This window comes from Equus asinus, chromosome 10 (genome assembly GCF_041296235.1).
Source record: "Equus asinus isolate D_3611 breed Donkey chromosome 10, EquAss-T2T_v2, whole genome shotgun sequence".
Taxonomy (NCBI): Eukaryota; Metazoa; Chordata; class Mammalia; order Perissodactyla; family Equidae; genus Equus; species Equus asinus.
This window is the reverse complement of record NC_091799.1, coordinates 79427673-79452054: the sequence shown is the minus strand read 5'-3', so window position 1 is coordinate 79452054 and position 24382 is coordinate 79427673. Positions and strand designations below refer to the sequence as shown.

Genomic DNA, 24382 nt, shown 5'->3' with positions numbered 1-24382 from the left:
AAAGGCAATTGAGTTTTTAGGCATTAGTAATTGGAAAGCCCCTCTCTGCTTTGCATATATTATGCTTTTATTTGTTCTTTTTCCCGATGTATAAGCTTTGAATAGCAAGCATAGGAAAGTATTCCTAGAATATAAAGTTGATACATCATAACTAAGGATGTAATAGAAGGATTTTCACTTTCAGTGTAAAATTAAAAGCACTTCTCCCCAATTGTAATGCATTTTGCTGATGTGTAAATTAAAATACAGTCTTCTGTCAGTTGTTGAGTTATCCATTTTTAGAAAATAAATTATATTTTCAATAGTCTGCATAATCACCGCTTTTTAATCTTAGTTTCAAAAATACAGTATTATTGAAAAACAGGTATTAGGAATGCTTGAGTCAATAACATTTTACTATTTTTAAATAGGGCTCTACCTTTTGTTGTTGTTAATTTTTGCTTTCTTCTCACAACAGCCAGCAGAACTTATAAAGTTTTTTGACTATCATAATATTTATACCCTAAGCACAAAATTATTTATGTGCAATTATAGTCTTTAGCTAAAATCTTGGATTTGGGTAAAGTACACAGAAGATACAAGTAACTATAACTTTGTCATTAGAGTGTCATCTAGTGGTGAAATTAGGAGATTGAGTATGTTATGTTTGAAAACTTTGAAACAAAAATCTTACTTAAAGTAGTGTCAGAATTTGTACTTCATTTCTAATATTCTTTGAAGAATGTGCATACATCAAAGCTCTTACCATGTTTTCCACCAGTGAAAATCAAATATATTATAGTTTTTTTATATTTTAACCTGAAAATGTGTTTATTTTCATTTTGTTAATGATATGCTATTTTATAGAATAACGACACTGAAGAAGAAGAAAGGTTATGGAGAGACCTTATTATGGAGAGAGTTACAAAATCAGCAGATGCCTGTCTTACAACTATCAACATTATGACATCCCCTAACATGCCAAAAGCTGTATATATTGAGGATGTAATTGAAAGAGTTATACAGTACACTAAATTTCATTTGCAGAATACACTTTATCCTCAGTATGATCCTGTTTACAGATTAGATCCTCATGGAGGTTAGTTTGCCCCTTTATATTGATAGTTTTTGAGTATGTCAAAATTACCTGTCATAATTTTAGCATATTGGAAGGGTCAGAATGCAGTGACTTAAAATGGCACCAAAATTATTAGAGTATATAAATTGTAATAAACACGGGCTTTGATTTGACTAGAATATAGAACTTTTAGTTAATTTAGTACTTGTTCAATTATAATTTCTTTAGCAACTATTTACATATAGTAGAAGTGATTTCTACTGGTCACGGAAAGTCCCAGATAATATTAGCTTCTGGTTCCATTGATCACTTGCTGCTAATTTTACCCAAAATATTAGTTATCTACAAAATGGTTTGATTTAAGATGTATATTCTTTCTCTTATTTATAACCTTTATAAATTAGCAAAGAAAATGGTTAATGTGTACACTTGAAGAGAGGAAGATAAACTTAGTTCATGAATAATCTACATTTAATTATTTGATAATTGCAAGTTAAAGAGAAATATAATCTTACAATATTGGTCCAATGGAAAAAAAATAGAAATAAAGGTAAAGTAATATTTTAGATGTAAGAAATGAATAGGCACTGAAATGTCATAGATTATCTGTTATAAGAAAGTTTATTTTTCTAACTAAATGTCCCTAGAGAATAATTTTCTCTTTTAATAAACACCCAGCTTTATTTGCCAGGTTGTATTTTCATGTAGCAAAAAAAAAAATATATGCTCTCTTAATTCAGAAAACAGTTTTATTGCATTTATTAAAGATTACTAAAAGTTGATATATTCCTTGTTTTATTTTTTTCATTTTAGGAGGCTTATTAAGTTCAAAGGCAAAACGGGCTAAATGTTCTACCCATAAGCAGAGAGTAATAGTAATGCTTTATAATAAAGTTTGTGACATTGTTAGCAGCTTATCAGAATTGCTAGAGATACAGCTTCTTACAGACACAACAATTCTTCAGGTAAGTGTTTTTGAAGCATTTTGTATATTTCTGGACCACTTTAAAAATGGAGGGTCTATTTGAGTTCAGTGTAATCTTGCTCACTCGATAATAATACCAGCCCTCTGTTAATTTTTTCCATTCAGAGTATGTTATATCTAAATTGAAGAAATAAAAGTTCAGGGAAGTTTTAAAAAGAAACGTTTTGGGCAGAAGACAGGTACATGTAGAATAAATTCTAAACTCTAAATTCTCTGAAAGAAATTGTTTCATTTAAAATATGTCAGGATATTTTCATCCAGAACAGCAAAATGTTTTTAGTTTCTTTATATTCCTCTGACATTTGTCACTCCAAAAGGTGAAGATTAGAAGAATGGCAGCTATGAAGGAAGCTGTGTGTTGATGTGTTTGAGGATGAAAGGGAATAGAAAAAGAACTAGATCTTGGTTGATGAGGGAAAAGAAGGTGCCCTCTCAGTGTTTTCCAGTAGATTTATGAATGCTTTGGAGTTTAGTAAGGTAGAATGGTGCTGAAATCAACTAGAGATGTATACAAGTTACTCTTTTTCTGTGTTTGTGCAGGTATCATCAATGGGAATAACACCCTTTTTTGTGGAAAATGTCAGTGAACTGCAATTGTGTGCCATTAAGTTAGTCACTGCAGTAAGTATAATCAGTTTGTGTTTTTAGGTATCCCTCTAGAAAAATAATATTGATATTCTTTAATCCACTTTTGCAAAAATTAATACAGATTCAGGTTTTCCATAGATTGGTTTCAACATAAGGACTATTTTAGTGTGTCTTAGATTTTAAACCTTTTTTTTTTTTTTTTTTGAGGAAGATTAGCCCTGAGCTAACTACTGCTAGTCCTCCTCTTTTTGCTGAGGAAGGCTGGCCCTGAGCTATCATCCGTGCCCATCTTCCTCTACTTTATATATGGGATGCCTACCACCTACCACAGCATGGCTTGCCAAGTGGTGCCATGTCCGCATCCAGGATCCAAACTGGCGAACCCTGGGCCGCCAAGAAGTGGAATGTGTGAACTTAACCACTGCGCCACCAGGCTGGCCCCTAAACATTTCTAAATATTTCAGTTAATAATTCCTTAATATTTGCAATAAAATCAGAATTGTTTTAAAATCATTTAAATCTTATCTTACTTTCCATACCCAAGATATCATACTTCTAAATGAAACCAGTATACTCTGACTTCTACAAGACTGTTATGATTGATGGCAAACTTAAGCAGGTTATGAAAGTCATTGCCATTGAAGGTGTTGAAAACATTTTCATTCTAAATGTCAGATAATATTTTTTATTACATGATGCAGTATTTTTGTTTTGTTTTCAAATAATTATAACAAACTTAATTTGGAATCTTATACTTACTAAACAGGTATTCTCAAGATATGAAAAACATAGGCAGTTAATTTTGGAAGAAATTTTTACTTCACTTGCAAGATTACCAACCAGCAAGAGGAGTTTAAGGAACTTCAGGTAACTAATTATAGCAAAGGCCAAGTATAACCAAGAAGAACTCGATTATATTGTAGCCGACATATATTTATTCTTCATCATTTCTATCTGATTTTCATTTTAATGAGCAAATAAAACAGAGGCAATTCAGTCAGAATAGCATGAAGAATAGCTTAGATGTGTGAAATAGCAATGCACATCTCGGGGACTTAAAGAAGTTCAGTGATTCTCAGGTGTAAAGATCTGTGGCAAGGTTTTTCATTCTAAGTACTATTGACATTTTGGGCCAGATAATACTTTGTTGTGTGGGGCTGTCCTGTACATTGTCACATGCTCAGTAGCATTCCTAACTTCTACATACCAGATGCCAAGAGAAACTCCCTGCTTCCTATCATGACAAGCAAAATTTTCTCCAAATATTGGCAAATGTCCCCTGAGGGGCAAAATCATCCCTGCTTAAGAACCATTGATCTATGAGAAGAGCAATCGGAAATACAGCTTAAAAGAGTTAGAGCCAGTTCAAGGATTTTATAAGCCATACTAAAGAACTTAGACTTAATCCTTTATACAGTACAGAGTCATTAAATATTTTTAAAAGAGAGCTGAAAGATTATTCTAACAGCAGAATAGAGAATAACATGAAAATTAAATGCTTTTAAATCACTAAGCATAGAGTAACTAAAGAATGTTATCCACTGCTGTGGTCAGGATTATTGTGTTTGTTGTCATCATTAATCATCATCATTATCTTAACTATCATTATAATATTCTTGAATGATTAAATATGTTGACCTGGCATATAGGGTAATATTTAGATTGCTTTGAAGCCTATCTTCTGTAAAATAATTATTTTTGTCTTTATTTTTTGGACTAATTGTGTATTGATAAATATCTATTGTCTGTTAAACCTGAAGAAAAACTATCAGCATATAAAAGAATTTTTACACTTTTAGAGTGTCTTTACAATAATAATTCAGAATTTGTTTTTCCATATTCTATGCCATTGACCTCATACTTTAGCTGACCGTGCGGCAGATTTTAATAAGAAAATGAATACTAGAATGCATGGGCATTTGGAAATCTTGAAGACTTCTCGTTTTAAAAATGATTTCAAGAAATGTTGGATATTTTTTCATTATAAATTTTTTATCTGCAGTGCATATAAAGTATAGAAATTTTTATTAAATATTGCATTTTTCCTTTGGCTATTTAATTATCTAAGTATGCATAGGCATTTAGTTGGTATTTTTTTCTAATTTATTAAAAATAATTAGACTAAGGACACTATTATAAGCACTAAAGATAATGCTTAGAAATATTGGTAAAGAAAGCATGAAACTTTCAGATGATAGATGACATGTAAAATGAAATTTAATTATTTTCTTCACTAAAGGTTAAACAGTAGTGATATGGATGGAGAGCCTATGTATATTCAGATGGTTACAGCACTAGTTTTACAACTAATTCAATGTGTAGTACACTTACCATCCTCAGAGAAAGACTCTAATTCAGAAGAGGACTCAAATAAAAAAGTAAGTAATCTTTTATGAGTTTTATAACTTTGTACTTTTATGGAAAAAGCACTTATATTCTATACCATTCTTATAAAACTGGATTTCTTAGTTAGGGTTTCATGGCTAGGCTTTAGGTTCCTTGTAGAGCACTAGACTGGGTTTTATGGGAGCCTTTGAGTTCTGGTTCTGACTATTATATCTACCAATCATGAAACATACAAATCATTTTAATCTGAGTTTGTTTCTTCAGCTTGTAAAATGGGGATGATAATATTTGACAAGCCTACCATACCGAGTTGTAAGACTCAAATGAGATATTGAATGTGAAAGTGAATATTATAATTGTAATATGTAATATCTGTACTAATGCATAGCATGTAATAATGTGGAATTCATGCAGAAAATGAGTTTATGCCATCACTGTTGAATAACTCGTAACTAAGATTTGCTTTTGGTTTTGTAGCTTTTACCTATCAATGCTTATAACTTTTGCAAGTTCTGCAGTATTACCTCAAAAAACTTCAAAAGAAACAAATAATTTTATTTTTTTATTCTGTTATAGCCAGATATATGTGTCTGTAATACTAAACATATAATTAAGTAAAAAATGCATATCAAAAAAGCTGAGGTCCCTGTTGTTTCTTCCCCCTCTCCATTGTTCTCTCTCCAGTCTTCCCTTCCTTACCATTGATGACCAGTATCATGAGAATGTTTATCTCCTTACATTTATTTATCTGCATAAATTTGATATAGAATTGGTTTTTTTATTTACATAAATAATATAGTAACATATTTATAGCTAATTATTTTCACTCGACATTGCTTTTAATACTTATAACTAATACCTGATCTCTTTGACTTGCGTTAAACACATTATATAACTGCATCACAGTGTAAAGCAAGAGTTTCTCTAGATGTACTTAGAAGTAGAATATTAAATCATACTATATGTGCATTTTTTTTTTAAAATTTTATTTTTCCTTTTTCTCCCCAAAGCCCCCTAGTACATAGTTGCATACTTTTTAGTCGTGAGTCCTTCTAGTTGTGGCATGTGGGATGCCACCTCATCATGGCTTGATGAGTGGTGCCATGTCCGCACCCAGGATTCGAACCAGCGAAACCCTGGGCTGCCAAAGCAGCCGCTCAGCCCCGGAGCCGGCCCCTGTACATGCATTTTTCACTTTACTGGATCTTGTCAGTTTGCTTAACAAAGTGGTATTCTAGTTTACATTCTAATTTTTTATTTTATCTAGTCTGATCAGTGTGAAATGATAGCGTATTTTATTTTGTATTTTTCTGCTGACTAGTAAGCTTTTTCATGTATCTATTTGCCTTTTGGGTTTCCACAACTTTGGATTGACTGTTTATGTCCTAGTCGTTAAATTTCTAGTGAAGGAGTTGAATTTTCTTTTGTATTATATTCCAGTGTTTGATAAACTTAGAGCTTATAAGCAACTATTGATATTTCATTTGTTAACCACATTTGTCACTCTTACATATTTTAATAAATTAAAATGAACTCAATATTTTTATTTAGTTTTTATAAAGTATTGAAATATGTTTAGTATGCTAATTGTAGCTTTTCTCTTTATATATAAGAATAGTTAGCATTTTAGTATTTAAGTGTATTACCCCTATTTAGCAATAACATGGCAATAGCGACTGAACTAACTTGTTTGTTGGTTATCTCTTATATCTGTATAAATTCATTTTTCTCAATCTAGGTTGATCAAGATGTTGTCATTACCAACTCTTATGAAACAGCCATGCGAACAGCCCAAAACTTCCTTTCCATCTTTCTTAAAAAGTAAGTAAAATTAACATAATCTGACTTTCATTTTCCCCAGTATAGAGAAGAGTTCATTTATTTTAAGTAAAAGATTAATCCAATTTCCTGTTATAATTTGAACTTTGAATATGTGTCCCTGGCCCTTGATTTCCTGATCTTTAAAATGAGGCAATGGGAATATTAAAAATCTAAAATTTTGTAAACTTCCTTGTATGTTGGGCTCCAAAAGTAAGGTTTAGATTATAGATTGAAATTCTATAATTTTTCTTCAGTAAATTTTGAGGCATTCTAATTAAATAGGAAAGTTTGTAGAGAGAGGTTTACTTAGCCTTCATAAGAATTTATGGTAATCTCATAGAGGGAAAAACAGTCATCATTTTTAAATGTGTTATCGTTGCCAGAAAGTAATATTAATATTAGTCAATAAATGAATTCCCTATAATAGAGGAAAAGATGAAGTTTGAGAAGTATATTAGTTTTAAACCATGTTTCATTTAATGTGTTCTCTTAAAACTTCTTATAAGATACAGTGAAAACTTAACAAAATTTCAGTCATATTGGTGGGTATGTCACCTAAGTTAATGACCTTTTTATTATTTATCTTTGCACAGATGTGGTAGTAAGCAAGGTGAAGAAGATTACAGACCACTCTTTGAAAATTTTGTTCAGGACCTTCTTTCAACAGTCAATAAGCCTGAATGGCCAGCTGCTGAACTACTCCTTAGTTTGTTAGGGAGACTGTTGGTAAGAGTATAGCATTTAAAGATTATTAGATTACTAGAAGACAACATAATGAGGATGTACTCTGATTCACAGATGATGAATTCTTTAAAAATGTGTAAGGAAATACGACCATTGCATCTCTATTTCTGCATGTGCATAACTGTACACAATATCGTCCGTACCTTGTAGAAAACTTTGAAATGTTGTGACTTTTGGTGCTTTCATTTCATTACATAAGATAACAGTGCTTTAAAACTTTCTTTTTGGTTTGGAAGTATTATATTGTTAGTTAAAAGCATCTCAACACTGAGTCATAAGTTACTGTAATTAATCCATTTCAAAGCATGAAACTGATTACTGTGAACTTTGTCATTTTTAAGAGTATTTCTAAAAAGGTGACCTCATGTAATACAATAGGGAAATACGAACAAATATTACTGTGATTTCTCTTTTTATTTTTAAGCTGCATTTGGATTCTGCAATACAAATTGTAACAAAGCTTTTGGGGACCTTACTTTCTGTGAACTGGAAAGTATATTAATACTATTTTGAAATCAAGATAATTAATGTTTCATAGGCATCAGAATTCCAGCCTAAGAAATTCTTTTTCAGTAATATCCTATTTTTAACAAATAAACAATTTAGCCTACGTTTAAAGAGAGTGTATTCTTAGGGAGGTTTAATCTATAGTTTTTTTTTTTAATGAAACTGTTCAGTTTCCAGAAACTCAAAAGGCAATCACTTTATGGAACAATATCACAAGAAAAGAAAAAGTTTAAATTTCAAATGATACAACATAGATTTGGAATTCATATGATAAATTACTATTAAAGATGTACTGTTATAAATTGAATTAAATCAAAATTACTTTGTTTTGATGTTTAGGTTCATCAATTCAGTAACAAATCAACAGAGATGGCTTTAAGAGTAGCGTCTCTTGATTACCTTGGAACTGTTGCTGCACGACTAAGGAAAGATGCTGTTACAAGCAAAATGGATCAAGGGTCTATAGAACGAATTTTAAAACAGGTACTGAGATAAAGGATTAAAATTATGGGGTAAATAATAGGTAAACACTTATCTTTAGGTATTCTTATATTACTGTTGCATTTCATTTTGTAGATTGAAAATAAGACTTATACTTCTAAAAGTCGGCTTTTCAAAAGCCCTACAGAGAAAGTACCTTAGGGTGAATTATAATGTCTAACAGGAACTTTTAAATGATTTGTATAAGTCCTTAGTTTACTTTCTTTTTGCAAACTATTGTTATGAATATATGATGCTGTTTTCTATTTGGTTTAATGTAATTTTTATTTAAATCTTTAGTTTCTTGAGATGATAATTTAGCATGCCCAAATTGTTTTGTATCTTTGAATGTTGTGTATCTTTTTATATTGGGGAAGGATGAGAAGGGCTTCTTTTCATTTTATTATATTAGAGAGTTTTCATGGGAAAAACTTATTTCTTCACTTATTCTTTTTTTTTTAAGTATGGTTGAGGTGATAGTAATACTAAAAGTTTGCTTAAGAAAATTGGTACATAAATGATCCCTAATCCTACCATACACAACTGTTCTCATTTTCTTTCTATTCTTTTTTTATGTCCATAAGCATATCCATGCTGGCCATTAGAAATGCATCTAATTCTTTTTTTTTTTTTTACTACACTTTGTATTTTGAAATAATTTAAAGCTTACAGAAAGGTTAGAAGAATAGTAGAAAGAGCTCCCGTAAACCTTTCAGCCAAATTCCTTAGTTGTTGACAATTTACAACATTTGCTTTATCATTCTTATATGCATGTCTGTATATGCTCTCCCCCACCACCCCCAACCATTTAAGTAGATATGCCCCGCATTAACCTTGAATTTCAAAGTGTGATTCACTGGACAAGTAGCACCAACATTAATGTCACCAGGCACTTGTTAGAAATGCAGATTCTCAGGACTCTCTCTGTACCTACTAAATCAGAAACTCTGGGGGTGGGGACCAGCAGTCTGTGTTTTAACAAACCCTCCAGGTGATCCTAATGAATGCTGAAGTTTGAGAACCGCTGCTTAGTGTGTGTTTTCTACAAACAAGAACTCTCACTTAAATATCCACAGTAAAACTATCGAAAGCAAGATATTACCATTAATATAATAGTACCATCTAATACATTACTACCGTTCGTATTCTATTTAATAGGTTATAATTTGTTGCTTTCATTATTTTAATGCTCAAACTGTCCTAGATTTGACCACTGAGAGCTCCTTTAAGCTGGCTTTTGTATCTTTTTGATATGTTCCCATCTTTCTTTGATACTTCGTGACACAAGATGTTTGAGGCTTATCTTTTACTTTGCTTGCCCCAGCCCTGAAATCAGCCATTTCTCCAATTACTGCTGGTTTCTTTTATTGGAGAATGGTAATTTAGAAACGAAGATCTAGGTACTAGGTGACTTTCAGTATTTCTTAGAGGAGACCGAGGACCTCTTATTCGCCACATATGGCCATGTAGGTTGTACACTGTAAAACTCAAGGAGAGGGGTCATTCATGAATATTTTTATGGCTCTCAACATACTTCCAAATTGCTTTTGGAAGTTTACAACGTAGTAATTTACAGTGCTATGACAAATTTCTGAATGTATCCATTTTGCCACAGTCCTAGAATATGGGTTATTCTAATCTTTGTTTTCTACTTAGATATATTCTAAACCATGTGTTTGGCATTTCACGTGGTAAAGCTAGCATATAAGTTATAGACATGAATGTCAACTCAGTTAATTTCTGACTCTGTATTGTTCTTGACAGGACCTAAAAATTCAGTCCATTTCTGCTCCTAGAACAAGTGAACAGCCCACCTACTGTATATTTAATATCCTACTTGAAATAAAGTACTGTTTTTTAATTAATTATAAATAAAAGTATTTTCCTTTCAGAATTTTCTTTTTAGATAATATCCCACAGAAACCTATAACACATAATAATAAGAGTAATAAGTTTCTATTTACTAGATTAAAAGTTTGGAGTTGTCTCTTTTTTTTCCAAACAGGAAACCAGTGCTAGGACCTTCGTACCTCTGAAGATAAAGCACATTGTTCTGATAATTTTTATGTCAGCTACCTGTGTCCTCCTTCAAATAAAATGATGTGTAGTTCATAAAAATAGAGGCCAACCTTAGCTATCAATGTATCTTTTTCAGAAATAGTGTTCTTCTGTTTCTTCCTTTTAGTTGCTGTATATATATTTTTTCATTTGTATTATTTATCGTTTTTTCCCTCAGATTTGCATTTACAAGAGGATGATTTGTTAAAGTACTTTAGTAATATCTTTTTTGTTCTTACTCGGTTTATTTTGTAGGTTTCAGGAGGAGAAGATGAAATCCAGCAATTGCAAAAAGCGTTGCTTGATTACTTGGATGAAAACACTGAAACTGATCCTTCATTAGTGGTAGGTTTCTTTTCTCCTTTTTTTTTGGAGATATCACTTGTTTATTCAGATGGGATCTGAAAGAAAATTGGGAAGTGTCATGAAGAGGAAAGTTATTTGGAGTATTGATTTTTGAAACAAAGGGATACTTGATAATCTAAGCAGAAAAGAATGGTTATGGATTGATTTGTCTTATGTGGGATCCTGGTACAGATATTATAGTATACAAAAGTTGTGTGACACAAAAAATATTTGGAAATCTTTCCATAGGTTATCTTTGAGACTGGGCTGAATCATTGGTCCTCACAGTTGGCATGGCCCAGGTGGTGCATGAGATGATCAATTAGTGTATAAAAAGAAACTGTTAAAATTTTACATGTATATTTATTTTCAAACTCTGTTTTTATGTGTTATGTATCCAAAATATTAGTGTAATAGGTTCATATGTAAAATTTGTAAACTGTATTAAACAGTGTACATATATTGGGATACTTTTTAATTTTAATTTTTTTTTTACTGATGGGATATGCAATCTTAAAGAGGTTGGAGATAACTTAGCTATTCAGCCAAGTACTGCAGATTTTCAATCTGTATTGAAAGGAACAGATTATAGGTGCACCTTGGTGTTAAAATATTTCAATAATAATTGACTGTATATTTCTTGAAGGAGTAAGGTGAAATTTTTAAAAATAACTGGAGTCTTCTACCTTCAGCATTTTATCCATTTATTCTAAACTTTTCTAGTTCACCCATCATCTGTCTAATTTTACTGACTTATTGGGTGCTAAAGTTAGGTAGCTGCTAGTATTCCAGATTTAATACAGTTGTAATTATCATCTTGTCTTTCGATACATTAATATATGTGTTAAGACAAAGTAAAATAATGTTTTCTATCACTCAAATATTCTAAACATTCTAGGTTTTTTAAAATCTGTTTTTATCTGATAGAAGTTGTTTTAAAGTAAACCTTAATATTTGTATTTCTGATTGTGAACATTTTATCAATGCATTGGAAATTTTGTAACTAATTTCATCAAATTCAAGTCTTATCTAATTTCTTTCCAGTTTTCTCGTAAATTCTATATAGCCCAGTGGTTCCGTGACACAACTCTGGAAACAGAAAAAGCAATGAAATCACAAAAAGATGAAGAATCCTCTGAAGGAACACATCACTCGAAGGAAATTGAGACAACTGGTCAAATTATGCATCGAGCTGAAAACCGGAAAAAGTTTCTTAGAAGCATTATCAAAACTACACCTTCTCAGTTTAGCACATTAAAGTAAGATTCAGAGAGAAAACATCTTTACTTTTTCAGTTATCTGTTTGATATCATTTTACCTACTATACAAAAAAGTTAAAAATGTAATGACTTTTTGTTGCAGGATGAACTCTGATACTGTGGACTATGATGATGCTTGTTTGATTGTTCGATACTTGGCCTCTATGAGGCCGTTTGCCCAGAGCTTTGATATTTATTTGACACAGGTAAACTGGACCAGGATTCCTTATACAATGATACTGATTTTTCTAATTCTTGATACTTATGGGGTTGTGTACGATGTCTTTATTGTTGAGAACAGATATTTTAAAAGATCATGAAAGTATCATTTGTTTCTATGTTCCATATTTGATAAAATGTCTATGTTCTACATGCCTTTTATATATTGATTCCAGTTTTATAGATAAATGGATATATATCTGTATGAATATATATGCATATGGTATAGGTAGAATGATGTTATAAATTATTCAATTACCAAGTTATTATTTACATAATAGTAAATATCCTTGATTAAAGTTACACATAGTAAGGTAGAGTGAGACTACAGGTCCTTGCAAATGAAGCATAGCAATAAAAACCAGGTTTAATTGAGAATGCCAGGACCAAGTGTAGAATGCCTCCCTTATCGTGTATACTGACCTTTAAGTTAAAGCTTTTGATCAGTAAGATAATAGATCTTTTGCTCACTTATATAAAAATTAAAGAGAAGTAAATGTGATATTTACTTTCATTTCTTTTGCATGTGTCATGCTGTATTTTGTTAAATATTATGTGTTCCAAAATTTATGAAAATATCAATGTTTGCTTCGCAGATCCTTCGAGTTCTTGGTGAAAATGCAATTGCCGTTCGAACAAAAGCCATGAAGTGTTTATCTGAGGTTGTTGCTGTAGACCCCAGTATTCTAGCAAGGGTAAAGAGGAGCACAAATGATTCTTCCTATTTGAGTGTTCTGTTCAAATTAAAATATTAGCTTTATTTAGTATAAATTATATTTTGTTTATTTTTCTTTAGCTTGATATGCAGCGAGGAGTTCATGGACGATTGATGGATAACTCCACTAGTGTCCGAGAGGCAGCAGTAGAATTGCTAGGTCGATTTGTCCTTTGTCGACCTCAGCTTGCAGAGCAGTATTATGATATGCTGATTGAAAGAATATTGGTATGTTTGTTTTGTCATTTTTATTGTGATTCGTGAATATAATTTCGCCTTTCTAGTGTTCTGTTTTTCAAAATGTTAATCCAGGAAAGTAAATATCAATTATATATTTATATTGCCTGATCTGTGAACTATAGCAACTTTCTGAAGAGCATATTTCAAGAGGAGGGCTGTTCAGTATTGTAAAACCAATCTTTGGTGAAAATTGGATTACTTTTTTCAGTTATCATTGCCTTTTGATTATGCCATTTTACAATGAGTAAATATAGGAACTACATGGCATAGTTAAATATTTTGGACAGTAATCTAGAGTAATTATATATCTATGTATATAAATAGGAAGAATTAGTAAGAGTTAAGTGCAGAACTTTGGTATCTGACACTATTTTTGGATCCTTTATGAGTATGTGCATGTTTCCTTAAAGCTGAATTATGACAAGCTCGCGTACCTGCAAGTTAAACCAGAAAGTCATTTGAGTCTTAAGAACAAACTTAAGCAATACTATTCCAATATATTCTTTTCTTGTATGTCATGGAATTCTCTCACCCTGAAGCACTTTCCTGGAAAGTAAAAGGAAACGTTGGCATTACAAAATATCTGTGAAATCTCCACATCACCCACTGCAGGCATATTGACTTCTATAACTCAACAGGGATGCGTTAGGTACAAGATTAGGTATTCCCACAATGGCAAGAGTTTACTTTATCACCTTTAGCCTAGTCTCAGAATACTGTGTGACTGAGAGTTATAATTTCAGCTTCAAGTAGCATAAAATCTTGATTTAAGAAAAGAGTAGAAAAGTTTTTTTCTCTTTTACTGCCTCAGCCTTTTCAAGAGTGAAGGGAAATATTAGCAGGATTCTCAAATCTAATGATCTCTGGCAGCAACATATCCTAAAATATTTTCTTGACTGCTAAATTGTATAATGGAAATAATTTTGCACAATAAATGTTTGATGCTTTTTATTTCTGAAACTTTTTAATTATGAAAATTTATAAAGTTGAAAAGTAGTACAGTGAGCCACCCGTGTCCACCACCATATTTCATCTGTATTTTTTGCTAATTTAGTTTAAATTAAATTTCAAACATTTTGCTACTTCTCCTGTGGATGCTTTAGCTTACCTTTCCAGAAAGTAAGGATGTTGTCCTTGTAAACAAAAAACCATTATCTCATTCAAACAAATTAACACTCCCTAAATTCAAATTTAACACTCCATATTCAAATTCTTTAACTCTCTCAAAAATTGGATGAAAAAATTCTTTCACAGATTTTTCTTTTTTTTTTTAAACAGAATCCAGTCAAAAGTCATATTTTGCATTTGGTGGTCGTGTTTTAAAATTTAGAGTATTCTCTTTACACACTTTCCTTGTGAAACTGACTAAAACCACCAGGGCAATCTTTTTCCTCATGGTTTTCTTTAATTTAATTTGTTCCTTTGTTTCTTGTATTTCCTATAAAGTGTAAGATAGTGACAATAATTTGATTTGATTTAGGTTAAAATTCTTGTTACAGGGGGCTGCCTGGTAACATAGTTAAGTTCGCACGCCCCACTTTGGCAGCCTGGGGTTTGCCAGTTCAGATCCCGGGCACTCCCCTACACACTGCTCATTAAACCATGCTGTGGCAGCATCCCAAATCCGAAATAGAGACAGCACAACCAGAAGGACCTACAACTAGAATATGCAACTATGTACTCGGGGGCTTTGGGGAGAAGAAAGGAAAAAAAAGATTGACGACAGATGTTAGCTCAGCTGCCAATCTTAAAAAAAAAAGCACTACTGTCTTTAAACAAACAAAACAAAATAGAGGAAGATTGACACAGATGTTAGCTCAGTGACAATCTTCCTCACCAAAAAAAAATTTTGTTACAAATACTTCATATGCTGTTTAAGTACCAGACGTTATTCTAAAAGTTTTGTGTTTGTTATCCCATTTAATTTTGGCAAGCTTATACTCTAGTGTTGTGTTCAGTAGTTTAATATTTTTCTATGTATTGGATATCTATTTGAAAAGTAAAGACAATATAATAAAATAACCCATATTTATAGTAACATTAACGAGAAAGAAAATAAAGAGGAATTATATAGACCATCTTTATCATGTTAATAAATAGTGAATATACCACTTGTTGGTGTTTACTTTGTAATTTCATTTGTCAAGTTTAATGCATGCTCGCACCTAAGCATCTTGATTTTCTGACATTTAAAAATACCTTTCTGTTTTTAGGATACTGGTATCAGTGTCAGAAAAAGAGTAATAAAGATTCTAAGAGACATCTGTATTGAACAACCCACATTTCCAAAAATTACAGAAATGTGTGTAAAAATGATTCGCAGAGTCAATGATGAAGAGGGCATTAAGGTAAGATATAACGTTGACTATTTGAAAATTTACTTTTCATTAATGTTTTAAATAATTTAAGTATGTATTGTATCAAAATTTTGTTGATTTAAATATATATATAAAAACTTTACAAGTGAATCAACATTTTTAGATTGAAGATATACTTTGATATATTTTTTATTTCTAGATTTTATATTAATAAAATCTGATCTTTCCCAACCAATTCAGCATTATAATATTTAATGTCATTGTAGAGATTGCATTATATACAGGAAGTTGATTATCAAATTCAAGTTATTTTGATATTCAAATGGTATGTGCTTGGTTTTCTAAATTAGTAAATGCCTTATTGAAAGTTTAATCCTGAGTTCATTAGTGAATTTACATATATGAGATTGTCCCTGTATTTTTTTTTAACAACTTCTCTCCAAAAGTGGTAAAAATATTTTTTAGTTTGATCAAAAACGTTTGAGGAGCTGGCCCCGTGGTCAGTGGTTAATTTCGCCCGCTCTACTTTGGTGGCCCAGGGATTTCACTGGTTGGGATCCTAGACGCAGACATGGCACCACTCATCAGGCCATGCTGAGGCAGCGTCCCACATAGCACAGCCAGAAAGACCTACAACTAGAATATACAACTATGAACCTGGGGGACTTTGGGGAGAAGGAAAAAAAAAATGAAAACGACTGGCAACAGTTGTTAGCTCAAGCGCCAATCTTGGAAGAAAAAAAAAAGAAGCTATCTTGAAAAAAAAATTTGAGTGTTTACTATGCAGAACTTTTGGAATGTCTTTACCAAATTGAAAAAATTTTTAATTTTGAGAAATTGATTTTTTTTTTAAACTGAGGAATTCATACCAATGATTCCCAGTAGTTTGTGTTTTCATTAGTTATTTATAGCTTTGTTTGGGGCTTTAATGAGAATTTGGGACTGAGAATTTTGCCATGTTTGTTGTAGTTACTTTGAAATTTTTCTTTCTTCTAGAAATTAGTAAATGAAACATTCCAAAAACTCTGGTTTACTCCAACTCCACACAATGACAAAGAAGCAATGACGAGGAAAATTTTAAACATCACTGATGTGGTAAGAGGGACTGGAACAAGGATGTGATTCCTGTGGGTGCAAACCTAGTTGAGGCATAGTCTGTCTTAAAAAGGAAGAGACAATGATGAGGTCAATCTCAACATTTAGTACTACTTCCTTTACTTTATATGTCTGGAAATACTCAAGGGATGCAAGTAAGATGAGACTGATGTTTCTACATAGCCCCACTTTTTTGGCATTCGCTGATTTAAGCACTCATGTTGAAATTCTTCAAATTCCTCCAATGATTGAAAACTGAGAGAAAGGAAAGGAGAAGTAGATGAATAGACGCAATAGCCGAGGGATAGCAACCTGAGATAGTAATTCCTACCTTTTTCAAAAGAGATGATTTAGTTTCATTATGTTTAATTATACACATAAGCTGTAAGTTTTTTTCACACAGATTACTTTTCATGTGTTGAACATAAGAAATTTTATATTATTGACTACCTGATCATCTGTTTCGCTGTCTTTAAATCTATTTTCTAGAAGGAAAATAAGAAGCAAACATTTCCTTTTTTTATTGTTTAGACCTTACAGATTTTTCTGACGTGTGTAATTTAAGTTATTGTTAAAAATTTAATACCATATTTAATTTCACTAATTTCTTGAATGTCTTCTAAGATATTTTTGGAATAAAATTCTTTAACATTGGTAAATTATTGGCTTACTGAAAAAAATAGTTCATTTTAAAAATAAGTTTTCAGTTCAGAACATTGAGATATTTATATACTTCAGGCTAACGCATAGCTAAAGTTTATTTTATTCGTGTTTTTAAGTAATTTTCTAACTTTGATAGTTTGACCATATTTTCCCCTTTAGGTTGCAGCATGCAGAGATACAGGGTATGACTGGTTTGAGCAACTCCTTCAAAACGTGAGTGTTATTTTGACTCCTGATAATAGCTAACATGAAATTTATTAGAAGGTCAGTCAGTTCTTTGTAGGCTTTATGATTTAAAAAGAAGCTTTTCAGTCATTTTTTTAAGTATTTGCCTTTTGTTAGGGAAAATTTATTTCAACATATTAGGCTGAATGTTTTGGTTAATGTCTCTGTTTAATTGATTATTCACTTGCTTGTTATAAGTGAGTTTTCTGAATCACTAATTGAAATTCTATCTTCTTTTCCTTCTAGATAATTGTTTTTTTCTTATCCCTTTAATCTAGATGATAGACATGAGATCTATAAATAGATATACAGATTACATTAAATATATATTTACATTATTTGTCATGTTATAAAATATGTAGAATTTCCTATGGTAGAGCAGAATTAAGCCACAATTAGTATTCTTGAAAAATTTCATAAATGGAAATATCTTGCTATGAATTTTTTTATTTCAGAACTTTTCGAATAGATAGAAGTACCACCATCACCCAGCTTCAAAATTTTTAAGCATTTTCCCGATCTTGTTTTATCTCTATGCCTCCCCCATCTTTTTGTTTGTTTGTTTGTTTTCTGGTTTTTTTGGATATGATACTTTTAAAGCAAATCCCATATTTTATATCATTTCACCCATAAATACTTTAGTATCTATCTCTAACAGAAATGGCTTTTAAAAAATAACCAGAGGGGCTGGCCCAGTGGTGCAGCGGTTAAGTGTGCACGTTCCACTTCGGCGGCCCAGGGTTCGCTGGTTGGGATCCCAGGTGTGGACATGGTACCGCTTGACAAGCCATGCTGTAGTAGGCGTCCCACATATAAAGTGGAGGACGATGGGCATGGATGTTAGCTCAGGGCCAGTCTTCCTCAGCAAAAAGAGGAGGATTGGCAGCAGATGTTAGCTCGGGGCTAATCTTCCTTAAAAAAAAAAATAAAAAATAACCAGAATATCTTTATCATCTATATCAAAGTAAATATTAATAAATTATCCCCTAATATCTAATACCTAGTCAGTGTTCACATTTCCTAGATTGTCTCAAAATGTATTTTTATAGTTAGTTTGCAGTTGCTTTGGTTGATATGGATCTTAAGTCTCTTAATCTGTAATAGTCAGCCCTTCACCCCTCCTTTTTTCAGGCCACTTAAACGTGTTCTTTTGTAGAACGTCCCACCTTCTGGGTTTCATAGATCTCTTCCTTCTGGTGTCATTTAAGTTGTTCCTCTATCCACCATGTTTTTCTGTAAACTCTTGGAGGCTTAATAATATTGAAGTTCAGTTTTGGGAGTAGGGGATAAGAATACTTCATAGATGTTGCTGAATATTATTGCATCACATGAGGAGACACATAATGTCTGGTTATCCCATTTCAGTGATCTTTGAGTTTAGGTGTTGTCAGCCTGGTGCATCTATTACGAGGATTTTTTATAATATATATATATAACCATCTGTTATCTAATATATAATATACAACCATCTATTATCAAGATTAGGTTGAAATGATTATCACCTAGATTTATTACTTCCATTAGAAGTAGCAGAATACTGATATTTTTCTAATTATTTTTTTCCTTCTGTATTAATTAACTGGAAATCTTTAGAGAGGAAATTTGTTCTGATTAACTGTTTGGTTACCATGAAATACAGTTTGTTTAGGAAAGACAGGGGAAATGCTTGATTCTTTTTCATTACTTAGTTTTCAGAATGAGTTTTCCTGTTAACCTTCAAAGGTGATGAATGAATTTGTTCATTTTCTAATAAATGCATTCCAATCATAATTCCTCAAATTGTCTCTTCTTTGCCCAGTAGTAGTCCCTTCAAGTTGGTCTTGTATACTTTTAATATAACCTCATTATTCTTTTGTAGCCTGGTTACTTTCTGCCTCTAAAGATGCCCCAGACTCATCTTGTACATTCCTGCCCCAAACCTGAAGTCAGCCATTTTTCCAAAAAGCCTTTGTGGGAATAATCTGGGTGCTGTGGATGTTCATTGCTAATGGGTTATCATAGTTTTGGGCCTTCTCAGAAGATGTTAATTTACTATCTACTTAAGTCCAGTTATTTCTGTTTGTGTTTTATTTTTAGTAATAAAGTAGGATTTTGTTGTATTTTTAACAGTCAACCAAAATTGTTTCTTTGAGGCATAATTTACATGCAAAAATCTTCATTAATTTTAGGTGTATAGTTCAATTAATTTTAATTGTATACAGTGACATAACCTCTAGCACAATCAAGATATAGAATATCACTCTTAAAAGCTTCCCTGTTGGGGCAAGCCCTGTGGCCTAGTGGGTTGAGTAAGGTGCGCTCTGCTTTGGCAGCCTGGGTTCAGTTCTTGGGCACCAACCTACACCATTTGTTGGCAGCCATGCTGAGGTGGCGACCCACATACAAAATAGAGGTAGATTGGCATGGATGTTAACTTATGGTTGAATCTTCCTTGGCAAAAAAAAAAAAAAAAAGCTTACCTTTGCCTCTGTGTAGTTGATCCTCTCCCCCTGGCCCTAGGAAACCACTAATCCACCTTTTGTAGAATTTCAAATCAATGGAATCATACAGTATGTAGTCTTTTTCATTTTACTTCTTTTAATTAGCAGAATGTTGCTGGTATATTAATATTTTATTTCTTCTTGTTGCTGAGTAGTATCAGTAGTGTGTGTGTATCATAACTTATTAATTTGCAAATTTATTGACTTCTGGGTCCAGTTTGGGCTCTTATGAATATTTGTGGGCCAGTTTTTGTGTAGATGTGCATTTTCATTTCTTTTGTGTAAATTCCTGTGAGTGCGATTGCTGGATCATGTGGTGAGTAGGAAACTGCCAAACTGTTTTTCCAAAATGGCTGAACTACTTTGCATTTCCACCAGCAATGTTCCTCTTGCTCCACATTCTCACCAGTACTTAGTATTGTGAGTCTTTTTAATGTTAGCCATTCTGGTGATGTGTAATGGTGTGTTACTTTTAAAAGTTTTTTAAGATGCCTGTTTTAAACACCTTCATGGTGTTTGTTTATGTTATCCAATCTGTAGTATCTTAGACTCTCTTCATAAATCATCTTCCATTTCATAATTTTGTGATATGTAGCATCATTTCCCTCCTAAATACATAATTAGCTCTATATTATAAAGCCTTATGCCCATCTTAGCCATTCCAAAGGGAATATGATAATTTCTAGAAGAATCTACAACTAGATGTTTCATCTGATAATTATAATAAATGATTAAGTAAGAATTAAGGGTAACTATGAGAAATGTCATTATTTAGTATTACTAAAAAGAATCTAAGATAATATCTCTATGTATTATTGGCAAGTTAGAAGCAGAAAGGAGATGACTAGATTTATAATCTCTTAGCAATAGTAGTTTTATATTCTTTATATCTTTATTCTCTAGTCCTCTTTAGTTAATTGTCCATTCAATCCTTTCTCCCTATTCTGTGCTGTTTTTTAGTTACTGCCAACAGTTTAGTTTACCAATGACATTGTGATTTTATGATACAGTTATTAGACTAGCAGAGTTTAGTTAATGAAAGAAATAAAGCTGAAAAATATTTGTATAAATACATGTGACAAAGACATAACCACTCTTAGCAGTTATAACAACACATAGGCATAAATTTTGAGAGAAGCTAGGAAAGATGGGGAGAGTAGACTACTGGAATTATTGGGAATTCTTGAGTCATGAATAATTAGCACACTTACTGTTTCTACATGAGCTCATATACACACATTCCATTCCATCCAATTTCAGATATTTATTTTTATTATTTTTGTATTGGGTCGGTTTCTTATAGATGAGCGATTGCCCATTCACACATACATCAAACTCTGTTTACTGACTAAATAATTTTGTTAGTATGTCTCTCTCTCTCTCTCTCTCTCTCTCTCTTTCTTTCTCTCTCTCACACACACACACTTTTTAAATGTATGGAGATTCATTTCCTCTTAACCTTTAATGAATTCATGGTTTTTTGTCATTTTCCGGTAATATAGGAAAGAGACAGTTTTATCATGAAGGTCCTTAAATTTTTTTTTACTTCTAAAAAGTGGTCCAATTAGTTTAAACCATCATTATAGCCCTATGATAGGTACACAAAAATTGAATTGATTTTACAGTACCACTCATTTTTATTGCTTATGATCCAGGACTATGGCCCTTTTTTAGTTTATGAGAAAATACAGACAATGAAAAACTTGAATGACCTGTATTTCATCTGTTCCTAGCCCTTGTAATCCAAAATAAGATCTCCTTCTTGAAGTTTACAATCAAATACTCTTTCTCCATCAGCCAGTGAATGAGCAAGAAAAACTAATATATCTGTACAATTTAATGGTACTCCACATTATAAACATAGATGAATAATAAAAACATTATGCAGGGTGAAGAAAGCCTTACACAGAAGAGTACATATTCTGATTCCATTTATATGAAGTTCTAGAGAGGCAAAACTAATCGATATTGCAAAAAAATCAGAGGAGTGGTTGTAGGGGGCCAGAGAGTGACTCGGAAGGGCCATGTGTTAGTCAGGGTTCTCCAGAGAAACAGACACAAGAGGATACTGAGAAGAGGAGAAAGAAAAAGATTTATTATAAGGAATTGGCTCATGTGATTAGAAGGCTCTTAAGTCCCACAATCTGCTGTCTACAAGCTGGAGGCCCAGAAAAGCCACTGGTGTAGTGCAGCCTGTGTCTGAAGGCCTGAACCAGGGGAAGCCAATGGTGTGAATCCCAGCCTGCGAGTACAAGAGGAGACTGATGTCTCAGCTCAAGTAGTCAGACAGAATGGTCAAATTCTCCCTTTCTCCACTTTTTGTTCTGTTCAGGCCCTGGACAGATTGTATGTTACCCACTCACTTTGGAGAGGGCAATCTGCTTTACTAAGTTCATCAATGCAAATGCTAATCTCATCTAAAAACACCCTCCCCAGCACACCCAGAAATAATATTTAACCAGATAACTGGGCATCCCTTGGCTCAGTCAAGTTTGACACATAAAATTAACCATCACAAATTCACTGTTTGTCAACTTGGCACCCATATACATCTCCTTAAACCATACTTAATCTCCAAATAAAGATAATGACAAGGTCATAATTCCACCTAACATGATAAAGCTATCCTGCATACACTGAAAACGCACTAACCCTTTCCCCAGAAGAAGTAGTAAAGTCCTTGAGTGGTGTTTACTCTTCTTCCTGGTATCCGGTAACTTAAATACTACGATATCAGATTAACAACACTTAAATACCATGATATGAGGTCAGTACATCTTATGTTACATGGTAAGGGAATAAGAGAGAAAAAAAACAAAGACAGTTGCAGGCATGCGCTTGTTCTCTCTCTCCCTCCCTCCCTCCGCCCCCCCCCCCTTTTCCTCTCTTTCTCTCTCCCTCCCTCACTTCTTCCCTCCCTCCCTCCCTCCCTCTCCCATTCACACACATACAAATGTATTCATAACAAGTAGGAAATACTCATGATAATTAAAGTCCTTGTTTCTATAACTGATCATGTAATCATAGCTGGTATTTATAACTATCTTCTCTCACTGCCCACTCTATATTCCCTTTGCCTTCAGCTGGCACCTCAGCTGGTCGTGGTTCTTTCTGTTGGAGTGACCCATACCTTCATTCCTGAAGGGTCTGAGCCATTTGTAGTCCTGCCTGGATTGGGTTGTTGTAGTATTCCATTGACCTCAATCACAGGGCATAGTAATACTAAGAGACGCCCTAGGGATCTATATTCCAGACATACTCTTCCTTACCTCCATTGTGGAGTAGTGGTTCAATTTCTCCTTGGTAGTCAGGATCAGTCACTCCATCCAGCACCCTAACTCTCTTCTTTGCCTGTTGATTCAGAGGTATGAGGAGCCCAAAGTAGTTGGGTGGCAGTCTTCCAGTTCAATGGGATTATTGTTTTGTCTTCTAGTGTAAGCATTCTTCCCTCTGAAACTAAGATCTCTAGGACAGCAGAGCATAAAGTTGCTGGAATAAGAAGCAAGAGTTTTCCTAGTGGGTCACCAGGGGTAATAATAAGTGATGCCACTCCCATTTCTACCTCTTGATTCCTGGACCATGAATCCTGGCTGTGGACTAAACCACACCATATATTGGATGCTGGTTCAGAGCATATAGAGGCTTCTGGAGAATCTTGCCCCAGCCATGTAAGATATTGCCACCTATCTGGTGCTGTAACTCAGTCTTCAAAAGGTCATTCCACGTTCTGTCAGGCCAGCTGCTTCAAGATGGTGGGGAACATAAAATAGTAAGTCTGGGCGTGAGTCTCTTGCTGCATTTCTTTTTGTGAAGTGAATTTCTTGACCAAAAGCAATGTTATGTGGAATACCATGATTGTGCATAAGGCATTGTGTAAGTCCACAGGTGGTAATTTTGGCAGAAGTATTGCATGCGGGAAGGCAAATCTGTATCCAGAATAAGTGTCTATTCCAATGAGAACAAAATGCTGCCCCTTCCATGATAGCAGCAGTCCAGTGTAATCAACCTGCCACGAGGTAGCTGGCTGATCACTCGGAGAATGGTTCCGTGTCAGGGACTTAGTGTTGGTCTCTACTGCTGGCAGATTGAGCACTCAGCAACAGCCATAGTCAAGTCAACCTTGGTGATGAGAAGTCCATGTTGCTAAACCCATGCATAACCTCCATCCCTGCCACCATGGACAGTTTGTTCATGAGCCCATTGGGTAATGAATAACAGGGGTGGCTGAGAAAAGAGG

The 24382-nt window shown here is 33.1% G+C and overlaps 1 protein-coding gene across 3 annotated transcripts in view; it reads left to right on the top strand.

Annotated features, from left to right (window-relative positions):
• The window catches only part of NIPBL (NIPBL cohesin loading factor), a 194986-nt gene that overhangs the window by 141603 nt on the left and 29001 nt on the right, over window positions 1-24382 (top strand). For all 3 annotated transcript variants that reach the window (XM_070519754.1, XM_014831165.3, XM_014831167.3), the window contains 16 exons: window positions 847-1078; window positions 1871-2022; window positions 2583-2663; window positions 3397-3497; window positions 4870-5008; window positions 6715-6797; window positions 7391-7523; window positions 8388-8531; window positions 10842-10931; window positions 11976-12190; window positions 12294-12396; window positions 13006-13104; window positions 13206-13352; window positions 15578-15712; window positions 16679-16777; window positions 17600-17653. In XM_070519754.1, coding sequence (XP_070375855.1) covers window positions 847-1078; window positions 1871-2022; window positions 2583-2663; window positions 3397-3497; window positions 4870-5008; window positions 6715-6797; window positions 7391-7523; window positions 8388-8531; window positions 10842-10931; window positions 11976-12190; window positions 12294-12396; window positions 13006-13104; window positions 13206-13352; window positions 15578-15712; window positions 16679-16777; window positions 17600-17653 — 2007 coding nt within the window. The remainder of the gene's footprint in view (window positions 1-846; window positions 1079-1870; window positions 2023-2582; window positions 2664-3396; window positions 3498-4869; window positions 5009-6714; window positions 6798-7390; window positions 7524-8387; window positions 8532-10841; window positions 10932-11975; window positions 12191-12293; window positions 12397-13005; window positions 13105-13205; window positions 13353-15577; window positions 15713-16678; window positions 16778-17599; window positions 17654-24382) is intronic.